This window comes from Nematolebias whitei, chromosome 9 (genome assembly GCF_014905685.2).
Source record: "Nematolebias whitei isolate Nwh7 chromosome 9, NemWhi1, whole genome shotgun sequence".
Lineage (NCBI taxonomy): Eukaryota > Metazoa > Chordata > Actinopteri > Cyprinodontiformes > Rivulidae > Nematolebias > Nematolebias whitei.
In genome coordinates this window covers 40,608,612-40,629,435 of record NC_056506.1, presented here as the reverse complement: position 1 = coordinate 40,629,435, position 20,824 = coordinate 40,608,612, and the positions used below count along the sequence as shown (strand labels likewise).

Here is a 20,824-nt window from a genome sequence, read left to right as displayed (position 1 = left end):
ATATATATATATATATATATATATATATATATATATAAATGTTTATAGCTTAATTAGTCTGTTTTAGTCTCTGCTTTGTTCAGATAAAAGTTTAATGCTAATCCTAATGTTTTGTTGCAGGAAAACATCAATTTTCTAATTATCACTTCCTAATACAAGTTCCTTTTTTTAATAAAGGTGTTATTAAACTCTCAAACCAAAAATTACCTGGACTCATTTAACATCTTATCTCACCTTCAATCTGGTTTCAGGTAACAACACAGCACAACAACTGCTTCACTGAAGGCTCTTAATGATGTTGTTGAAGCACTGGATACTAAGGATTATTGTGCTGCACTTTTCTTAGACCTGTTTAAAGCTTTTGACACTGTGGATCAGAACATCTTGTGTCATAAACTCTCAGAAATCAGTTTCTCAGATCACACCATTGGTTGGTTCTCTAACTATCTCTCAGACCGGAGGCAATGTGTTCAACATAATGGTACTTCCTCCAGTTAACAGTCAACAATGGTGTACCACAAGGCTCAGTCTTAGGACCCACCCTCTTTACAATCTACATGCGTAATGTAGGTAAAAACATTCCTAATGCATCCATACATTTCTATGCTGATGACACTGTTGTTTACTGTCGAGCTAAAACAGTTGAAAAGGCTTTCCAGCTTTTGAAATCTGCATTCAACATCATCCAGACAGATTTGTTCCGCCTCAAACTTGTCCTAAATGCCAACAAAACCAAAGGGATACTTTTTTTTCAAATAGGAAGTTGGTCCCAGCAGTTCTTACTCTGATTTCATCCTCAAATGGTGTCCTGATTGAGTTTGTTGATTCCTATAAATATTTTGGTATCTTGGTCAACTCGCATCTCTCTTTTAAGCTCCATGTGGAAAACTTGGTAAAGAAACTGAAAGTTAAACTGGGTTTTTTGAATGTCCAGAGGACCAGATTGAACTTTGTTGGATTTTTCTACCTGGATTATTGAGCATGCATCAGGATATTAAACAGGGTTTCTTTTTCAGAAACAGATCCTGTCTAACCCTGAATGCTAGGAAACGCCTTGTATCTGTGACCTTCCTTCCCTCCATTGATTACGGTGACATTATTTACATGAACACTCCTACAAGAACCCTGCAGATGTTGGATGCTGTCTATCATGGTGCACTAAGATTCATAACTGGCTGTGATTATCGTACCCACCACTGCACCCTGTATTCACTGGTTAACTGGACATCATTAACTTCACGCAGACTCTCTCACTGGTACATTTTCATCTTTAAATCACTTCTTGGTCTGTTGCCTTCATACATCTCCTCCTACATTTCTCTGTGTGAGTGCAGCTACGGCATGTGCTCTCAGGACATTATTACCTGCAGTGTTCCCTCAGTGAGGACTGAACTAGGCAAAAGGACCTTCTCCTACTCTGCTCCTGTTTCCTGGAATATCTTATAAAAAGATCTGAAGCTCTCGACCTTGACCTCTCTAAGTGGCTTTAAGAATCTGTTGGACTCCTGGCAGATGTTCCTGTTTTTAGTTTTCTACATTCGCCTTAGAATCTAGCTGTTTTTTGTTACTTTTGTAACTGTTTATTGTTGTCATCATTCTTTGTTGAAATCAGGTCTCTCTTGTAAATGAGTCCTTGAGGCTCAATGGGATTTACCTGTCTAAATAAAGGTTGAATGAATGAAAATGAACGCTTTATAAACAGGTTAATCATGAGTTTATTGATTGATATTCTAGAATATGTTTACAAACGCATGAATTATCTAGTTATTAAGCATTAATAAATAAAGGCCTGCTCGTTACAAAGTGTTGCTGTTTTCTCTGTTAGATGATTTACAGGTTTTATTTGTTATAAGTAACGTTTTACAGAACTCGTTACGGCCTGTAGATCTCTGTTTGCTCTAACCTGCGCCGCTCCTGCCCACAGTTCACTGGGAGATGGTTCGAAATCGCCAAACTGCCGGCGCAGTTTGAGAAGGGCCGCTGCATCGAAACCAATTTCACCCTCAGGACCGACACCTCGGTCAGGGTGGTCAGCTCCGAAGTGCAGTGAGTCGCCATCTGGGCTAACGATTTGTGTGCAGTCGTGGTGATGCAACCTGAAGTGTCTGTCTGTGTGTGTGTGGAACAGAAAAGGACAGGTGAGGAAGATTGAAGGAACTGGAATCGTAGTGGATCCCAAAAATCCAGCCAAACTGGGAATAAGTTATTCCTATGGTGAGTAGGAGTTTTCATTCAACCTTTATTTCATTATGGGGTCTGCAACCTGCGGCTCTGGGGCCACTCGTGGCTCTTTGGTCCCTCTGCAGCGGCTCTTACAGGCTTTGACCAAATCTAAAATAAAACTGAATTTAATTTAAATTATTGCCACCAATAAAAATGGTTAGTGTTAGCCCCCCCCCCCCCCTGTCATTTTCAAATATGTGAAGAGTACAAATACACAGCGTAAAACACGTGGGCGACATCATGCTAGTAGTTTGTTAGCCACTTTAAGTCGACTTCCCGTCAAACCACCAGAATGTTTTGGAATATCTTTAAGACAAGCTGCTGAGAAGGAATAAGGTGAGTAACTTTGATAACACTAAGAATAAAACACAAAAAATCAAAATCAAAGTGAACAAAAGTATTTATTTTGTTTTAAATGTAACTGGATATCCAACAAATAATTTAACTTTATGCTTTAAATAGGAAACTTAAGTAACAATTAAGAGAAGTCACATCAGCCTGCAGAGTTCCGAGTTTTAATGTTTATAAAGTTGTTAAAAATTACAATGTGTTCTTTCTTTACATGAATTTGATCTTTTATCTTTTGAGTCTCAGACCTCCAGGACTCGTCGGAGTGAGGTCTCTTGTAAAACTTGCTTTTTGCTTCATCGTGTACTACTGGGGTACCACATGAAGCAGAAAATGTTCGGCTCATTCTGATGACTCTAGGTTTTTGTAACTTTTAAACTTATTAAAACATTTAACATTCTTTGGGTCTTTTGTTTTAATTTAAATGCAGAGATTTTAAATGTAAGCTAACTTCAACTCTTTAGCTACCATTGTGCTAATCTTAGCTTTTAACAAAAGTTGAGCTTGGCTAAAATTTTAGCTTTTAGTTATTGTTTCAATAGCCTTAGTTTTTAGCTACTGTTGTGCTAATGTTAGGTTTTATTATTATTATTTATTATTTTTTCTTCCTTTACATAAATCTGTTTTTTTTTTTGTATTAAAATGTAAAAATATCAGTAAATGTTAATAATAGTTAGACATTTTTCGTTTTAATAATATCATCCCCACGGAAAAGCCATCTCCAACAAACTTGAAGGGGCCCATGAGCCACCAGTTGATAGTTCCCAGTTGTAGCTGGTCTTGCAGCTCCGGAAACATCGTACTTTGTAAACAAAGTGGAAAAAAATGTCTCTTTTTATCCTAAAGGTTGCACATCCTTGATATAGAACAAATGTTGTGTGTGATCTGATTCTCACTCTCGCCTGTTTAACCCCAGTCCTCCCATACTCCCCTTACTGGATCTTGTCCACGGACTACGTGACCTTTGCCCTGGTGTATTCCTGCACGGACGTCCTCAGACTCTTCCACGTCGACTTCGCCTGGATCCTGGGCCGGACCCGGAGCCTGCCGGACTCCACCATCGAGAAAGCCCTGAACACCTTCGCCTACAACAACATCGACGTGACCAGAATGACCCCCAGCCGGCAGCAGGACTGCGATAAAACCTTCTGAGGGGTCGGGGACGGCTCAGTTTTTGTTTTTAGTTTAGAGAAAAAAAAACTTTAATGTGAGCGTGGAGGTGAACTTTGTGTGAAACTAACTAAATAATATTTCAGCTCTTTTTAAACATCATCAGTTATACAACGTTTTTGTTCTGTTGAACGTAACTCAGCTCTTAAAAAACGTAAACGAGTGAAAAAAGTTTGTCTTAATGAGTTTAGCTTCAATGATCTCCTGCTGTCAGGAGAGGCGGGCGATCATGTAATTCCTGTTTGTTTGTCTGTAAAAATATCTCATGAAGCCAAACGGCTCTCACAAACAATTCTAGAAATCCGGTGCTAAAGAGACTAACATGAAAAGAGCACGTCTTTTAAACTACAGAAGATAAAAGCTCAAACAGTGACAATAAACAAGCAAAATAAATAACTGAACATGGATTATGTGGAAACAAATGGATTTGCAGACGTGTGTGGGGAATTTCTGAAAAACATTATTTTCATTGCTCCTTCCTCATGCTGTAAAAGTAACATAAAAATAAAACTGTAAAGTTGCAAACATAGAGTTTAACAATCACTTATCAATTAAAAGACGGACAATGATGTTTGGGCTTGTGTGTGTGTGTCTGTTAGCAAAATATCTCATGAAGCGTTGGACAGATATAAATGAAACTTTCAGGAAATAATCACTGGATGAGCTAATACAACTGATTAATATTTGGAGTCAGTCCAATTCAAGATGGCTGCCACAGCTTATTGATCTTGGTAAACACAGAAGTAGATGCAACATTATCAGTTTTATAGACACTGAGCTAAAATTTGCTGTGGTAGTAGCTGAAAGTTATCTCTATTGCTTGCATTAATTTGAGTTTAACTCCATAAATAATCATCATGGTATTAAACTCTGACGTGAAAGGGCTTTATTGATCATTCATGGTTTAACAGAACGATGACTCCTGATGACTGAACTGTCAGGTTTCAGACGTTGTTGTGAAAGTTGCAGCAATGGATCCTGCACCTGCCAGGATGAGACGCCTGCAAAACAAAGAGCATCGTTTTCCATGCATGTTGGCAAAACCGTGTTCTTCATCGTTGTGTCTGTTTTCACTGCTCAGCATGAAATCGAGGACGAACCGTCAGAGTTTCTGCAGCTGCTGAGGAGCTGGATCTGCAGGCGCTTTGGGGAATTTATCCAAAACCTCTTTATCATATTTACAATAAAACACAAAAACATAGTTATATATTCCCAACAACTTCTGTGGCGTGCAGAAACATTACGGGGTGCCATTTGTAAAGTTACACAGTCAACAATTAATAGAAAATATTTTGGTTTATTTAGCCTTTAATAAGAAAAAAAGGGTTATTTTTCAAAGTCATATTGTCACCATGTTATTCATTTATAAATGTCATAGTTTCAAACTAAATATTTAATTTACAAGCTAAATATTTAGTTTACAAACTAAATACTTAACTTGCAAGCTAAATATTTAGCTTGCAAGTTAAACATTTAAATGAGAGTTAAATATTTAGTTAGCAAATTAAATATTTATTTTGGAAATTAAATGTTTTTTTAATTAAATATTTAGCTTGGACAATAAATATTTAGTTTGGAAATTTAATGTTTAATTTGGAAATTAAACATTTAGCTTGGACAATAAACATTTAGCGTGTAAATTAAATATTTAATTTACACCTAAATATTTAGTTTACTAACAACATATTTAACTTGCAAGTTAAACATTTAAATGAGAGTTAAATATTTAGTTAGCAAATTAAATATTTATTTTGGAAATTAAATGTTTAGTTTGGAAATTAAACATTTATCTCGGACAATAAATATTTAGCTTGGACAATAAATATTTAGTTTAGAAATTAAATGGTTAATTTGGAAATTAAACATTTAGCTCGGACAATAAATATTTAGCTTGTAAATTAAATATTTAATTTACACCTAAATATTTAGTTTACTAACTACATATTTAACTTGCAAGTTAAGTATTTAGTTTGTAAACTAAATATTTAGCTTGTAAATTAAATATTTAGTTTGGAACCATGACATATATAAATGTATGAATAACATGGTGAAAATATGGTTTTGGAAAAAAAAAAAATAATTTGTATCAAAGGCTAAATAAACGAGAATGTTGCAGTTAATTTTTGATTGTGTAACTTTACAAACGGCACCCCATACACTCACATTAAAGTAGTTATTTATGACTGAACCGCTTCAGTCTGCAGAGTCTGTGAGGTTGGGGGGGACCTGGACCGAGGGAGGAACGGTTCAGATGTGGAACTAAATCCTGCAGAGACGGATCCTCACAGCAGGCGTTCTTCAGAGGAACAGGATCTGCCAGCTTCAGTACAGACAATAAATATAATCAGTGTTTAAAGAACACGACAGCACGAGACGAATATTCAGACGATCACAACCGTTTCCAAAGCCGTCGACAAAATGAAGCTAAAAACTACCTCAGGTTGAGAAATGACGGAGGCCAAACCCTGAAAATTACGTTTTGCTCAATCACGACACGGTGTGTTAGTGCTCAGAGCACGTGTTCAGTATGACTCTCAGCTACCACACCAGACTTTAGTTCAATATCTGTAAAAATGAACAAGTTAAACTATTTCTGTGTTAGTTATGGTCAATTAGCTGTGGCAGCCATCTTGAATTGGGTTCACTCTGTCGTAGATGCACATCCAGTGATCACTTTTGTTGAGTTTCATTAAAATCCACCCAGTGGTTCACAAGATATTTCGCTAACAGACAGACAGGGTTGCAACACCATAAAGCAAGTATTTGTTTTAGTAATTTTAGTATCTCTTGGGGACGACTATCAGCTACTACCACACCAAGTTTCAGCACAATTTCTGCAAAAATGGCTGAGCTGTAGCTATTGTTGTGTTTTTCAAAGTCAGTTGGCAGTGGCGGCCATCTTGAATCAGGTTTACTCCAGTTAATCAGCTGAAGAGGCACATCCACTGATTTCTTTCCAAGAGCTCCATTAAAACACATTCATTGGTTCATGAGTCATTTTGCTAAAGGTACATGTTTATGAAAAATAAAACCATTTCTGCACCGTTCAGATTACAATGACGAAAGAAACAAGCTGCTGCATTTCATGGCTTTAAAATAAATCTTTGTTTGTTGGTGTTTTCTGACTTTATCACTTTAAACCCAGAAGCTCACGACTTGTTTCTTGTGTTAACGAGCAACTAAAAATAGAAATGTTAATTAAGGAGCCACAGATTGAGGTGAGAATAAATAACTGCTGTAGCTGCATGTAAATAACTATAAAAAAAAAAAAAGTAAAGATCAACTTCTTCTCATCTGTTTTTTCATATTATGAATAAAAAGTTGTTTTTTTTTTACTTTGTTTGCTCTGACAGGTTCTGTCTGTTTGGGTTTTGTGGTTGTGAGCTGCACGGTCACCGTCCTGCAGGTTGGGGGAAGCAGAGTGCTGCTGATGGAGCTGACAGGAAACACCTTCACACTCCTCATCTGGGACAAAACAGAAGAAAGCACAATATAATACTTAATGTTTCATGTTAATCATTCCCCTGTATTAAAAGGGTAAAAAAAAAAAAAAAAGGTTTATCAATATTTTAAGTACTATTTTTACTACATTCAATTTTTATTCCTGCATAAAGACAAAAAGTGTGATATGCCTCTGGTTGTCTGTGAATATACTTTATATATTCATGTTCAGTTCTCTGCTCCCAGATTAACAACAACAACAACAATAATGATAATTCCTCATCAGGCAGGCACGGTGAACATATCTGCGTCTAGTTTCCAGAATTCTGAGTTACGTGCGGTTTGTGTAAATATAAATCTGAAAACCAAATATAAAGTGTTTCATCGCCCCACCTCCCCCGATCTCAGACAGACCTCGGTTGAAAATCTTAACGATCCGATGAGGAGCAGCAGTCGTGACTTCATGAAAGTCAAAAAGTTCAACAGCATCCAAACCAAACCAGAACCTGCTGCTTCTCTGCGAGTTTCCAACGTTTTCTGAGCAGACAGAGGCCGAAGCTTTCCTCCGCTTCCTGCTGTCATCTCTCTGGACCGACCTCTGAAGTCTCCACACTTTGGACCTGCTTGGCAGATCCTACAGAGAAGATGAAACTTTTGATTTGGGAGGAAGAACAACCTCACAAACCTTCACAAACAGAAACCACAGACCAACTGATAAAAATCCTTTTTTTGTAACTTGAAAGTCTTTCAAAGTTTTTCTTTGGACTTCAGCTGCTCTTTGTCTCATTATTGGTCCAGTCTTTGTAATTGTCCAAATCATCGGTGTGAGACTCAGTCCTCCAGGACTCGGAGGAGAGGTCTCTTGAAAAACTGGCTTTTTACTTCATCATGTACTAGTGGGGTACCACATGAAGCAGAAAATGTTCAGCTCATTCAGCAGATATGACTTTAGGTTTTTGTAACTTTTAATCACATTAAAACATTTATCATTCTTTAGGTATTTTGTTTAAATTTAAATGCAGAGATTTTAAATGTAAGCTAACTTCAGCTTTTTAGCTAACATTGTGCTAATCTTAGCTTTTAACTAAAGTTGAGCTTATTTTAGCTTTTAGCTAAAATTTTGCTCATTTTAACTTTTAGTTATTGTTTAAATAGCCTTAGATTTTAGCTACTGTGGTGTTAATGTTAGGTTTTAATCAGGGCTTAGTGTGGGGGAGGGGGTTCTGGGTGTGGTGGGGTCCTCCTCCAGAAAATTTTGAATAAAGTTGATGAAATTTCCTGCATTTTGGTGTATTTTAACAGGTTGCTAAACATCTACGTTTAACTGCATTTGTAAACATTTAGCTTCTGTCAAGATCCCACTTGTTCTTTTCCAGATCCAACATCTGGGGCAGCTGGAGCCCAACGTCTGACTGTCTGGACGGGTTCGGGCCATCTTTCACTCCCTGCAGAACGCAACTTGTACAAACCCTGGATGTCTCATAGCTGAAGATAGAAGACTGTTCAGGGCAGACTGAGCCCATTAGCAGACGATGGTTAGCTCCTGGGCGTCTGAGCTCTGCTGGGTTCCCAGCAGGAAGTCTCTTTACGGGCCTCGAAACACTCGGAACTCCTCGGCCCACTCCTTTTATAAACCCGCTCCATGCTGGAGTGTGATCTCTGTCCCGAGGCCGTGCTTCAGAAACAGCCATGTGTGACACAGATTCCATGCAGTCGGCCCAGCGGTAGCTCTGCGGGTGGGCTTCGTGCCGTTTGAACCGGCTCACATCTGCACAGAGATTTTAAACGTTCATTAATTTAAACAATCGGACGCTGAAAGGCTCGGCTCCTCCGCAGAACTGAACGGCTTCGGCTGCTCGTCCTCATTTATGTCACGAAAAGTTCAGGCGACTGTCGTTTGGAGAACAAATAACTTCAACTTTCATCGTGTTTGGTGTGTTTCCAAACATGGAGCGACAGCTGGTGTTTCTATCAGTCAATAGTTAGAGCTGCAAAAAACAAATATTTCTCTGACATCACTGACTCCAACTGTAACAATCCTTGTGTGCTTTTTGAAACCATCAACTCTGTTCTTAATGCACCTCAATCATCCAGCCCGGAGAACTCCACTGACGTGTGTGAGGACTTCCTGAGCATTTTTATCAACAGGGCTGTCATCTCTCATTATGACCCCTCCGTCTCCGTCACACGCTCTGCTGTTTTCAACCAGTTTGAGCTCGTCACGTAGCCTTTTTAAAAAGAGATCACTGGTCGTCTGAAGTCTGCTGGATCTCCAAACAAACCCATTCCACCTCGTCTTTTTAAAGAAGTTTTTCACACGGTGGCTTCTCATGTGTCCCAAATTATAAATGGTAGCTTGGCCAATGGACAGGTGAGTTTTAAACATGCAGCTGTCACACCACTGATTAAAAAGCCTGGTCTTGACTCTACATTAATGTCAAAATTTAGGCTAATTTCAAAACTGTCCTTGAAGCAACAAACACAACATGGTTTGAAGTTAAAGCTGCGGTAAAGAGGAAAAACACAAGAAAAGTACAGAATGCTTATCTTTAAATCTGAACAAGGTTTACTGGAAACCATTAGAATATTCTCTGCATGATTTAAATCCCAACGCAGGGAGTTTATATGGTGTCGGACCTACAGGACAGGACACACTTTCATCCTGTCATTTTTCACACGACAGGAGAAGCAGAACCCTGAAAGACCCACTAAACAGCAAATACTCTGGAGCTGAGGGTCAAAGGTCGGCCCCTTCCAGAAACGGAGCACATTGCTCTTCTATTATATTCATACAGTCGTTCTGTTGACCTTTGACCTCACAGGTGGAGCAGCCTCCTCAGCAGATGCACATTCATGTCTTTAACCTTTCCCACAGAACTGCTGTGTGAGGAGAATCTCAGACTTTCAGAATAAACTGAGTTGTTTTCTTCTAATTAATGAGTTTATTATTTTTAAAAAGGGGAAAAACTCAGTGAAGTTTACAGAGAATGACCTAAAGTTAGTTGGGGTAGTAGCTGAGACTGATCCCCAACACACGATTCGAGCTCTAAAAATTTGAAGTCAACTCTGTCTGCCTGTTAGCAAAATATCTTGTATACCACTGGGTGGGATTTATTAAAATGGTCAGGTAATAGTATCTGGATGCAGCTCTGCAATTGTTTATCTTTTGGGGTGAATTCGATTTAAGATGGCTGACAGCTAACCAACATTAGCCAACACAAAAATGTTGCTAACTCAGTCTGCTTTACAAATATTAAGCTAAAATTTGGCGTGGTAGTAGCTAAGAGTCATTCATAACACTTACTCTAATATGAAATCTCAAAATATGACAAGAGTGTGCATTATGTACACTTCAAGCAATAGTATGAAAGATTTTCTGAAAATCTTTCAAGGCTTTTGGTTTAGTGTGCCACCCCAGAATTTTCAGTGGCCCCCCACTTGGCAAACCCCATTTAAACATTTCTGGATGTGCCTCTGCTGTCAAGACCAAAACGTGCACAACTCTGTCGTTTCCCAGCGTGGTCGATCTCACTCTTAACGTCTGGCATGAGAATCAGCCAATCAAGATGCTTAATTGATTTTTCCAATAATTAATTTTGTTTTCGTGATGACTGAATCCATCGACAGAGATGATCACATCCTCAGGAGAATGGTGCCTGTTTGCAGTTTTTCCTCCTCTACAGATGCTGCGGGCAGCAAACCAACCATTTGCCGTTTTCTTTCATAGCGACTCAAGTTTTAGATTTTCTGTGTAAAAACACCCTCAGCTACTCCAGATGTTGTGGAATTCTTATAATCTCAGAGATAGGACTTGTTTGAAGTTATGAGCTCATGTCTTGGACTGCGTCTGAGCTGTAGGTTTCAGTTTGCAGGAGAACACCTGTTAGGACTGTAATTATTCTGTACATGTTCTGCTCCACGAGCCTCAGACCTTCTGCAGACGACATGTGAGAAACGACAGCTTCATGTGTTTCTATGACAGTGAGTGATGGCCACAGAGGTTCTGCGTGCTCGTGTTTGAATGTGTTCGGAGTCGTGTTGCATCAGGAAATTTATACTTCTGGTTCTGCTCGGGAACAAAACCAGCAATCTAAAAAAAAACGTGTTTACAAAGTTTGAATTTTGTTAATATTTAGGTGACTTGGGTTCATTTATCATGCATAAAATTAAGTTATTTTTAGTAGTTTCTTAAAATGAGATAAAATATTAATATTTTCAATCAAAATTTAAAATAAAATAATAAAAGAGAGCAATGCTGTGAGCTGAAATCATGTTATATGACCCGAAAATAGATTTTCTCTGTGACTAGTCTCTCAAAAATGCAACATTAAACACTTAGCTTCTCTTGGTGTCTTTTAATATTTTATTTTATTTTTTACTTTTTTGTGACTCGAGTATTTAAATTAGAAAAACACATTTATTCACCTAATTTTAGGTTTATTTTTTATTACATTCCTGGGAGGAAAATATTTAAAATGTTTTGAACAAACGCAAAATAAAACGTTCATATGGAAAACATTTTGTGTAAAAACGTTAATTCTTTGTCCATGAGCACCATTCCCGCATTATCCACATCAAATTAAGAAGGATTTAATGTTAAATGAAGCAAATGATGCTGAAAACAACCCAGATCTCCTCCATGCTACCTCATGACATAATCAAATTAATACTTTAAGTTATTATTTGGACTGGGACGGCCTTATCATCACCTATCTTAGCTCTTTATTAATAACATCTGTAAGCGTAATGAGACGATTCATTAGGTTCACATTCTGTATCAAACTCTTTAAAATATGCACCTTTTTGTATATTAGACAACTTTAACCTCACATTTTACAGTGCATTATCCAGCTTCTTCATGTCATAGCAGAGTTTGATCGTTGTATCTTTTAACTCCCAAAGGCTTTTGATGTTGTCAAGTTATTTAGAAATAGATTAAATGCAGACTTTTAGAGGACTTTAATGTGCAAAACCTGATTTACAAACCCTGAAGCTATGTAGGTACCAGGTATATAGCCTGAAAGTTCAAGAATCTTTATTTTCCCCAAGGGGCAATTTGTTTCACAGTCAGTAGTCACATAAAACTTTCGTACTAGACAAGACGTTGAGACATTAAAGTAACGGTCCAGAAATCATCACTGTTCGTTGAGAAGCCTTATCACTTCCAGTCTGTTCGTTCTACATGTGTGCAGCAGATACCTGCGTCTAGATGGAAGCGACCTGAACTCACCATGGAGTGGATGATCAGGATCTGCCAGAATCAGCCTGGCCTTGGCCTGACCTCATGTTGTGTAAGTCAGTGGGGTTCTGGAACTATGCCAGCAGTTTGCTGCACATCCTGACAATACCAAGAGTTTGTTCCTGTTTTTTTCATGTCAGAAGTCCAAACCAACAGATGAAGGTGAAAGTTAAAAGAGACTTAATAAAACATGAATAAAATATTCTCATGAAAGTAGAATCAACATTAAAACCACAGAGCTTCCCATAAAAATACATTCTCTGATGGGCCTGCAATGTGAGTTCACATGGGGGTCAAAGGTCAGTTTGTCATCAAGAACAGTTCCCAAATATTTATATTAATGCACCACCTCAACAGCCTCAGGGTAGAAGCTGTTCCTCAGTCTAATGGTTCTACACTTAATGCTCCTCAACCTCCTTCCTGAGGGGAGCGGGGCAAAAAGTGTGTGTGCTGGGTGAGTGGGGTCCTTCATGATGCAGGTGGCCCTCTTCCTGCATCTGGAGGTGAAGACAATGAAGACATGAAGACAATAGTAGAGCTTCTTTTTGAAATTCCTCGTTTTTGTCTATTTCAACAACAACAAAATTCAATCATCTGTGCTCAAGTGTAACAAATTAATTTTATTATGTCATAAAATGTCTTAAATAAAAACATTTTTATGGGGGCCGAGATGGTGTAGAGGCAGGGCAGCCGGCTTGGGACCCGAAAGTCCCAGGTTCGATCCCCAGTCACTGCACATCATGTGGCGTCTCTGGGCAGCACACCTCATCCCCAAAATGCCCCACGGGCGCTTTCAATAGCTGCCCACTGCACCACCTGGTGGTGGATGGGTTAAATGCAGAGACTAATTTCGCCATTGTATGGAAACATACAGTGCTGACATTGTGATGACATTATTATTATTTTTCCAGAGTCAACCACATTCAGACACATAACCAGAAAAGATTTCTGTCACAATATGGTCGTATTGGTTATGGATGAACCTTTGCGAGATTTTCATGCCCAGAAAAAAGCTGATGTCTCCTCATGTCTTCTGTTAGTTTCATTCTTGTTAATACAGATTGTGTAAACTGCTGTGGCTGAGTCATTGTCATCCGGTCTCTGAAGGACTCGTGTCCTCAGAAACAAGCTGCCAACAGAAAATCAACAATTAGGAAACAGCTGTGGTGTCTTCTCAGTTTATTCCCATAACAATTCTGCAGATTTCAAGACAAATGTATTGATAAAGCTGTTAAATTTTAACAAGCCTACCATTAAATGTAATTATTAGACACGACAGGACCTTCTGAGATAAGTCTTTACTCTTTACAGAAATAAACACCCATTTGCAGTTTCTTGTGCACCCAGATTTTAACTATCTGCCTATAAATAATATTCCTTCAATCGTAAAATGTTTTTCTGCAAAACAGAAAAAAAATTAAGCAATTTTCCAACAAACAGAGCAGATATGTGAAGAATTTAGATGCAACTTTCTCTCAAACTGCTGTTCAGATATGCAGACCACAACAGGACTCTCTGTGGGAGACGTAGTTTCAGAACAATGAGAGCAAAACTATGTTGCTGAAATCCATTTTCTGTTTACATGGTGTTGATAAAAGAAGCTCAGAGTCCCTGATGACTGCTGGTACCAACCAAGTAAAGTACAAACCATGTACACACACTTCATTACTTCTGTATTTATGTCAGTATGAATTAAAGTAGATCTTCTCTAAACTGGGTTGGTCAAAAAAATTATCTAAAACAGGTAAAAAAAATAAAAAAGTCATAGTAATACAGCTCTGTAAGTACTGGACACCTACCTGGTACTTACAGGGTATATACGTTTTGTACTAATCCAGTTTGTACTAGGTACATAGCAATTTTTTAGCACCTGGTTGATACTTACTAGATAAATACCTTGTACTTACTTGGCACATCCTGTGCATACATGGTAATTACAGGATACATATTTGATAGTTACTGAGTATATACTCTGGTACACGCCTCGTACCTACCTGGTTTGTACAAAGTACATAGCTGGTACTTACATGGTATGCAATGATATTTACCAGGTACAAAGTACATACCTGTGGTATACAGGGTGGTTTCTGACATATACATGGTATGCACAAGGCATCAATCTGGTACATAATCACTAAAAACCTGGTACTTATTTGGTACATACTGAAAATGTATGGGACATAAATGGTATTTACAAGATGCATATATGATAATTACTAAGTAAATACTCTGGTACATACTTGGTACTAATAGGGTACATACCTGATACTATAGGGTCAACACCTGGTACATATATGGTACTAACAGGGTACATACATGGTACTAACAGGGTACATACATGATATGTATAGGGTCTACACCTGGTACATGTTACTAACAGGGCACATACCTGATACTATAGGGTCAACATCTGGTAATACATGGTACTAAAAAGGTACATTTACCTGATACTCATAGGGTCCACACCTGGTACATACATGGTACTGACAAGGTACATACCTGATACTTATAGGGTCCACACCTGGTACATACATGGTACTGACAAGATCCATTTTATTGGTCTTCTCAATGTGGAATGGAAGGTGATGTTTCAAAAAAATTACCAGTCAAATCAAAATTAATAGAAAATTTTCAAAGAAAAGCTGAAGTTGTGGTCAGAATTGCAAAATGGGCAACTTGTCTACATTTCTAGCCAGGGTATTTCAGCTGAAAACAGCTAAAGTTGCACAGACAGATTAGATAGGATGAAGGAATAAGTTATGGAAAATTACCATTACTAGGTGAAAATTGGGACCACCCAAGAACATCTGTATATGTGTTGGATGCTTTTAAGAGCTCTTGCACCCTCAGAGACTGCCTACATTGTTTGATCTTTCTCATCTTGTTTTTTCTTTTTGAGTTTCGATAGCTTCACAGCTTTTTGTTTGTTGTTCGAGCTACGTGGCATCATGCACAAAACAAACTGAGCTGCTGGTTTCGGCTTCTGGTGGCTCTGCAGCAGCTTCATTAGACACTCGCTGTATGAGACATACCTCTCCTGATGACTCAACCCTTCTTTATGCTGTGCCTCATAAAAGATGTATGTGCAAGAAGGCAAGATATTTTAGTGGCTTCTTTCTTTTTTTTTTTAAGTATGAGACATTTTTATTGAGGCTTAAAAAGCCTCAGTCTGTACCGGCTTAAGATCAGATCTGTTTCTTCTCTAGTTAATAGTTGCATACTTATATATCTAAATTTGATTCATTCTCATGTATTTTCAGGGTAAAACAGCTGATTGAATGTGATATTGTAGTCATTGAGGTGAGATGAAGTCACGTTCTCATACTTGTTCAGTAATTTGATACAACGTTGAGGTTATGTTAGAAACTGTCCTTTTACTTTGCACTTAATTTATGCAGAAACCTTGCGCTTAAAGTTATTTTTAAGTGGGGTTTTATACAATATGTCTGAGTTGTCAGTGTCTTACCTGCAGCAGACAGCTCAATCTTAGATTGGGAAATCATCTTGAAGTGCAGGCAGAAGCAAACATCAGTAGGTTGTGATGACTTCCTGGAAACCATATACGGATAAGGACTCTCCAGCCAAACATGAAACCTTTTCCATTTTCCAAGGGTGGGTGTGAGTGTCGTACAGGAACAAAAGATTACAGCCGGCCTTTTTTATTTATTTATGTTATTTCTTTATATTTCATCATCTAGTGCTTCTAGCAATGTTATTATTGAATAATAATGCCTCTGTTATGCAAGAGATGACAGCAATTGTGCACATTTTTTGTGGGGGTGGGGAAGTATTGTAATTTTTCTTTATTTTTAATCAGATAAATTTGGTTCACGTGTTTATTTTTGAGATACAAACCGCCTGTTTGAGTGAATTTCGTTAATTGTTAGAGGGTTGACTGTATTGTGGTGTAACTCAAGTAAAATGTTCACCTAAGCAAGTTGTTTCAAATACTGAAAACTAGCTTTTTCCTCATACTGGGATAATTCTGATTGTGGTCTACTTCAAGTAAGACACTGACTAAAGCACTGAAACACAGCCTTATGTCAGTTTTTTTTTGTCCCCTGTTATTTTTTTTTATGTCTATTAGGAAGCTATCCAAAGAAAGGGGTTAGCCAAGAAGAAATATGACAGTGAGAGGACTGAAGAGAGGAGACAGGAATTTAAGAAGATGCAATGAAGAGCAAAGAGGGAGGTGGCAAAGGCAAAGCAGAAGGTGTATGATGAGTTGTACGGGAGGCTGGACGTTAAAGAGGGCGAGAAGGACTTGTACCGATTGGTGAGACAGAGGGATCAGGCTGGAAAGGATCTGCAGCAGGTTAGGCTTGTTAAAGATAGGAATAGTAATGTTCTAACAAGTGAGGAGAGTGTGATGGGAAGATCAAAGGAGTACTTTGAGAAGCTACTGAATGAAGATTATGAACGAGAAAGAAGAGTAGAGGTCATAGAAACTGTGGACCAGGAAGTGGGAAATATTAGTGAGGGTGAAGTCTGGAAAGCTCTGAAAAGAATGTAGAAGGGGAAGGCAGTTTTGGAAATGTCTTGGAAAGATGGCAGTGAGGTTTTTGACTCAAATATTCAATGGCATATATGAGGGTGAGAAAATGCCTGAGGAATGGAAAAGTGTGCTGGTGCCCATTTTTAAGAACAAGGGTGATGTACAGAGTTGTAGCAACTACAGAGGAATTAAGTTGATGAGTCACACAATGAAGATCTGGGAGAGAGTTGTGGAAGCTAGACTTAGATGAGAAGTGACTATTTTTGAGCAGCAGTATGGTTTCATGCCCAGAAAGAGCACCACAGATGTCATCTTTGCTTTGAGGATGCTGATGGAGAAGTACAGAGAGGGTCAGAAAGAACTCCATTGTGTCTTTGAGGATTTACAAAAAAGCATATAACAGGGTGCTGATGGAGGAGGTGTGGTATTGCATGAGGAAATCTGGAGTGGTAGAGAAGTATGTCAGACTGGTACAGGACATGTGTGAGGACAACAGGACAGTGGTGAGATGTGCTGAAGGAGTGACAGATAGCTTCAAGATGGAGGTGGGAGTGCATCAAGGATCAGCTCTGAGCCCCTTATTGTTTGCTCTGATGATGGACAGACTAACAGATGAGGTCAGGCAGGAAACCCCATGGACTATGATGTTTACATATGACATTGAGATATGTGGTGAGAACAGAAAACAGGTGGAAGATAATTTAGAGAGGTGGCACTTGAAAGAAGAAGAATGAAAGTCAGCCGTAATAAGACAGAGTACGTGAATGAGAGGGAGGCTACAAGGAGCAGAGATCACAAAGGTGCAGGACTTCAAGTACTTAGATCATCTGTCCAGGAACATGGGGAGGTAAAAAAGTGAGTCTAGGCAGGATGGAGTGGATGGAGGAAAGTTTCAGGAGTGATTTGCAACAAAAGGATGTCAGGAAAGGTCAAAGGAAAAGTTTACAAGACAGTGGTGAGACCAGCTCTGTTGTATGGTCTGGAGACAGAGACATGGACAAAAAGACAGGAGACAGAACTGGAAGTGGTGGAAATGAAGATGTTGAGGTTCTCCTTAGGAGTAACAAGGATGGATAAGATTATGAATTAGATCATCAGAGGTACAGCACAGGTTGAACAACTGGGAGATAAAGTTAGGGAGGCCAGACTGAGATGGTTTGGGCATGTCCAGAGGAGAGACAGTGGGTATACTGGTAGAAGGATGTTAGAAATGCAGCTGCCAGGAAAAATACAAAGAGGAGATATATGGATGCAGTTAGAGAGGACATGGAGGTAGTTGGAGTGAGGATGGAGGATGCAGAGGACAGAGTGAGATGGAGGAGGATGACTCGCTGTGGAGAACCCTGAAGAGGGAAAAGCTGAAAGAAGAAATTTTGTTTCTAAGTCTTCTGCGTTTATTTTTGAAGTTGATCCTTTTTCTTGTTTTCTGTGTTTCTATTTAGTTCTATTCCTCTGTTTTCTGGTGTCACCAATTCATTTTCCCAGTACTCATCCTCAATCAGTTTCTGCTCCTCTGCTCCTGCCCCACCCACTCTCACCTGTTCCCAGTTGTCATTTTGCCCAGGTGTCTCCACTCTGCTCATCAACCTCTGTCCATAAAGTCCTTCAGCTTTTACCTCATTCAGTCTGGCATTGTGAGTGCATCACGACAAGTCAGGGTGTCGACGATTCTTGTCTGCCACGACAGCTCACTTTTCCTCATTTTTCAAAGTATTTTCTTTGAACGCCTCAAGTTGGTCCTTATTTCTTGGCTACAAACCAGGACACTTCACTTTAAAATGGCTGAACTGCTGAGGAGAAGAGGCTGAAGTGCGAACACAGAGCAGTGAACTATGAACAACAGCAGAACACAGCCCTTCAAGCTGTAACACTTTAACAACTTTGAGCTGTTCTAGTTTATTTAAAATCTCCAGCTATCATCTCATCAGGCTGCAAATCATCTCAAACTCCAGACCCATATGAGGAGAGAACCTCCGGGCAGCAGCTCATTTTCAGGGAGCAGTCTCACCTCCGGTTGTGTACAGGAGCCAATCCTGGCAGTCTACAAGAGGTGCATGGCATGCATTTTTGTTTTTAATGACCAGGGGGTGGAGTATTTAAAAATGTTTCCCTGTGCATCTGTCACACGCAGGTGAGTCGAGCACAGAAGAGTTTAGACGGCTCAGACTTGCTCTCCCTCCCAGCTGAGCTGCAGAGTTGACCACAGGAGGCCACGACCTCTCTGCAGGTAAGAACTGGTAATAATCATTTTCAGAGAGACTGCTCACATTTTATCTGCTTTAGATTTGCATGAATATAAATTTCAACTGCAGATTAAAACCTATTGTCATTTTGAAAACAATGGCTGTAATTCAGAGCCATCTGTGCAGAAACATGAGGGAAAATGAAGCTTTCGGCTTTTTGTCGGTTGAGTTCAGTTTCTTTTTTGTTCACAATTGAAGCCATCTTTTTCTCCATTGAAGACTTTGTCACAGCCTGTCCCCAATCCTTTCAGTTGTCTTGGCATCAGCTGCTCCTCTTCTTCTCAATGATTTGTCTAATTAAGGATATCCATATCTAACAATTAGCTGAAAATTCACCCAGAATAAAGAAAAGAAGCATAGATCAGTCAGTTGGGGTGCCTTGTAATGTCACCACGTTCATCCTGCTGATATTCTGAAGATTGTTTTACTCTCCGCTCTTCCAGGAGGAACTAAAAACAGAAAATGGGACGTTGTGGACGAGCATCTCGTTCCATGCTCCACACAGGTTTCCTGCTGGTGGTTCTGTTGTTACCAGGTGACAAGACCTTAACAAGTTTATCATTTGTCTTTGATTTCAGTTTCTGTGACTTATTTTAAAAGCCCCATTTAACAAGAAATGTGTGTGTGTGTGTATGTGTATATAATTTATCTATCTATCTATCTATCTATCTATCTATCTATCTATCTATCTATCTATCTATCTATCTATGTGTGTTTAATTGAAAACAGTCTCATTTTACCTCCATGTTCTTTATTTGTTTCTGTAACATGCATGAACCCTTAATTTAAACATTACTAACTTTTTGGTCATTATGTCTTTATTTTACAAAAAAAAAAAAAAAAAAGAAAGCAAAATTGTAGCAGTTTATCATAATTTTGTGTATGAATTTACATTAAGTGATACAAAAATAGATATGATTGGTCATCATACAGCAATGCATTTTGCCTGTGTAAAGGTTTGCCTTTTTTTGACCCTGTGTTGCATTTAAAGCTGTTCCGATGTTATAACGTGACATCCGACGATGTTCAGTTGGCATTTTTCCAACATTGAAACAGTCCTACAAAGGTTGGTCTTTTTGTCACTAATTATCATGCAGGAGAATTGTTACTAATTGTATTTGTTGTAATTAGTCCAACATAGAAAACAAAGTCAGCTGGAGCTTATTTTCTTGTTGTTTGAACTTAAAATGTGCTATATTTCTAAGATTTATACACTAAAAATGTTGTGAACCATGATAACCCCCAGCAACTTCAGACATTTTTAATAACTTTAAACCTGTTGATCTCACAGATTCTTGTGTTTTATTTAGATCATTGTTGGCTTGAAAATGTTTTGCTGCTTTATTTGTCCTAAATAAATTATGAGTGCTTTAGAATAACCTTAACCTAATGGTCTGCCTTCTGGACAGTAGCCCATTATCTATTACCAGCATTGTAAAGTCATCCTTACTCTTGTCTTTGTAGCAGTAAAACACACCATGGTGAGATCCTTTAGTGCTATAAAAAACTGAACTTGATATAAAGGCACATGAATCTTTGCTCTTGGAAGTATTCCACATTAATAGATATAAATAAGCAGAGGTTTCCACGATAATCAGCTGACATGGCTGTTTTCTTATAGTCATAAAGCTCTGCAGAAACCACCTGAAGTCCTCCCCACCCCCG

At 38.6% G+C, this 20,824-nt stretch overlaps 1 protein-coding gene across 1 annotated transcript in view; it reads left to right on the top strand.

Moving 5' to 3' along the window:
• Window positions 1-3,783, top strand: part of LOC119414721 (apolipoprotein D-like) — a 4,841-nt gene extending 1,058 nt beyond the window's left edge. Inside the window, exons 3-5 of the mRNA XM_037681828.1 lie at window positions 1,925-2,046; window positions 2,129-2,214; window positions 3,488-3,783. Coding sequence (XP_037537756.1) covers window positions 1,925-2,046; window positions 2,129-2,214; window positions 3,488-3,723 — 444 coding nt within the window. The 3' untranslated portion in view covers window positions 3,724-3,783. The remainder of the gene's footprint in view (window positions 1-1,924; window positions 2,047-2,128; window positions 2,215-3,487) is intronic.
• The last annotated feature ends 17,041 nt before the right edge of the window (window positions 3,784-20,824 follow it).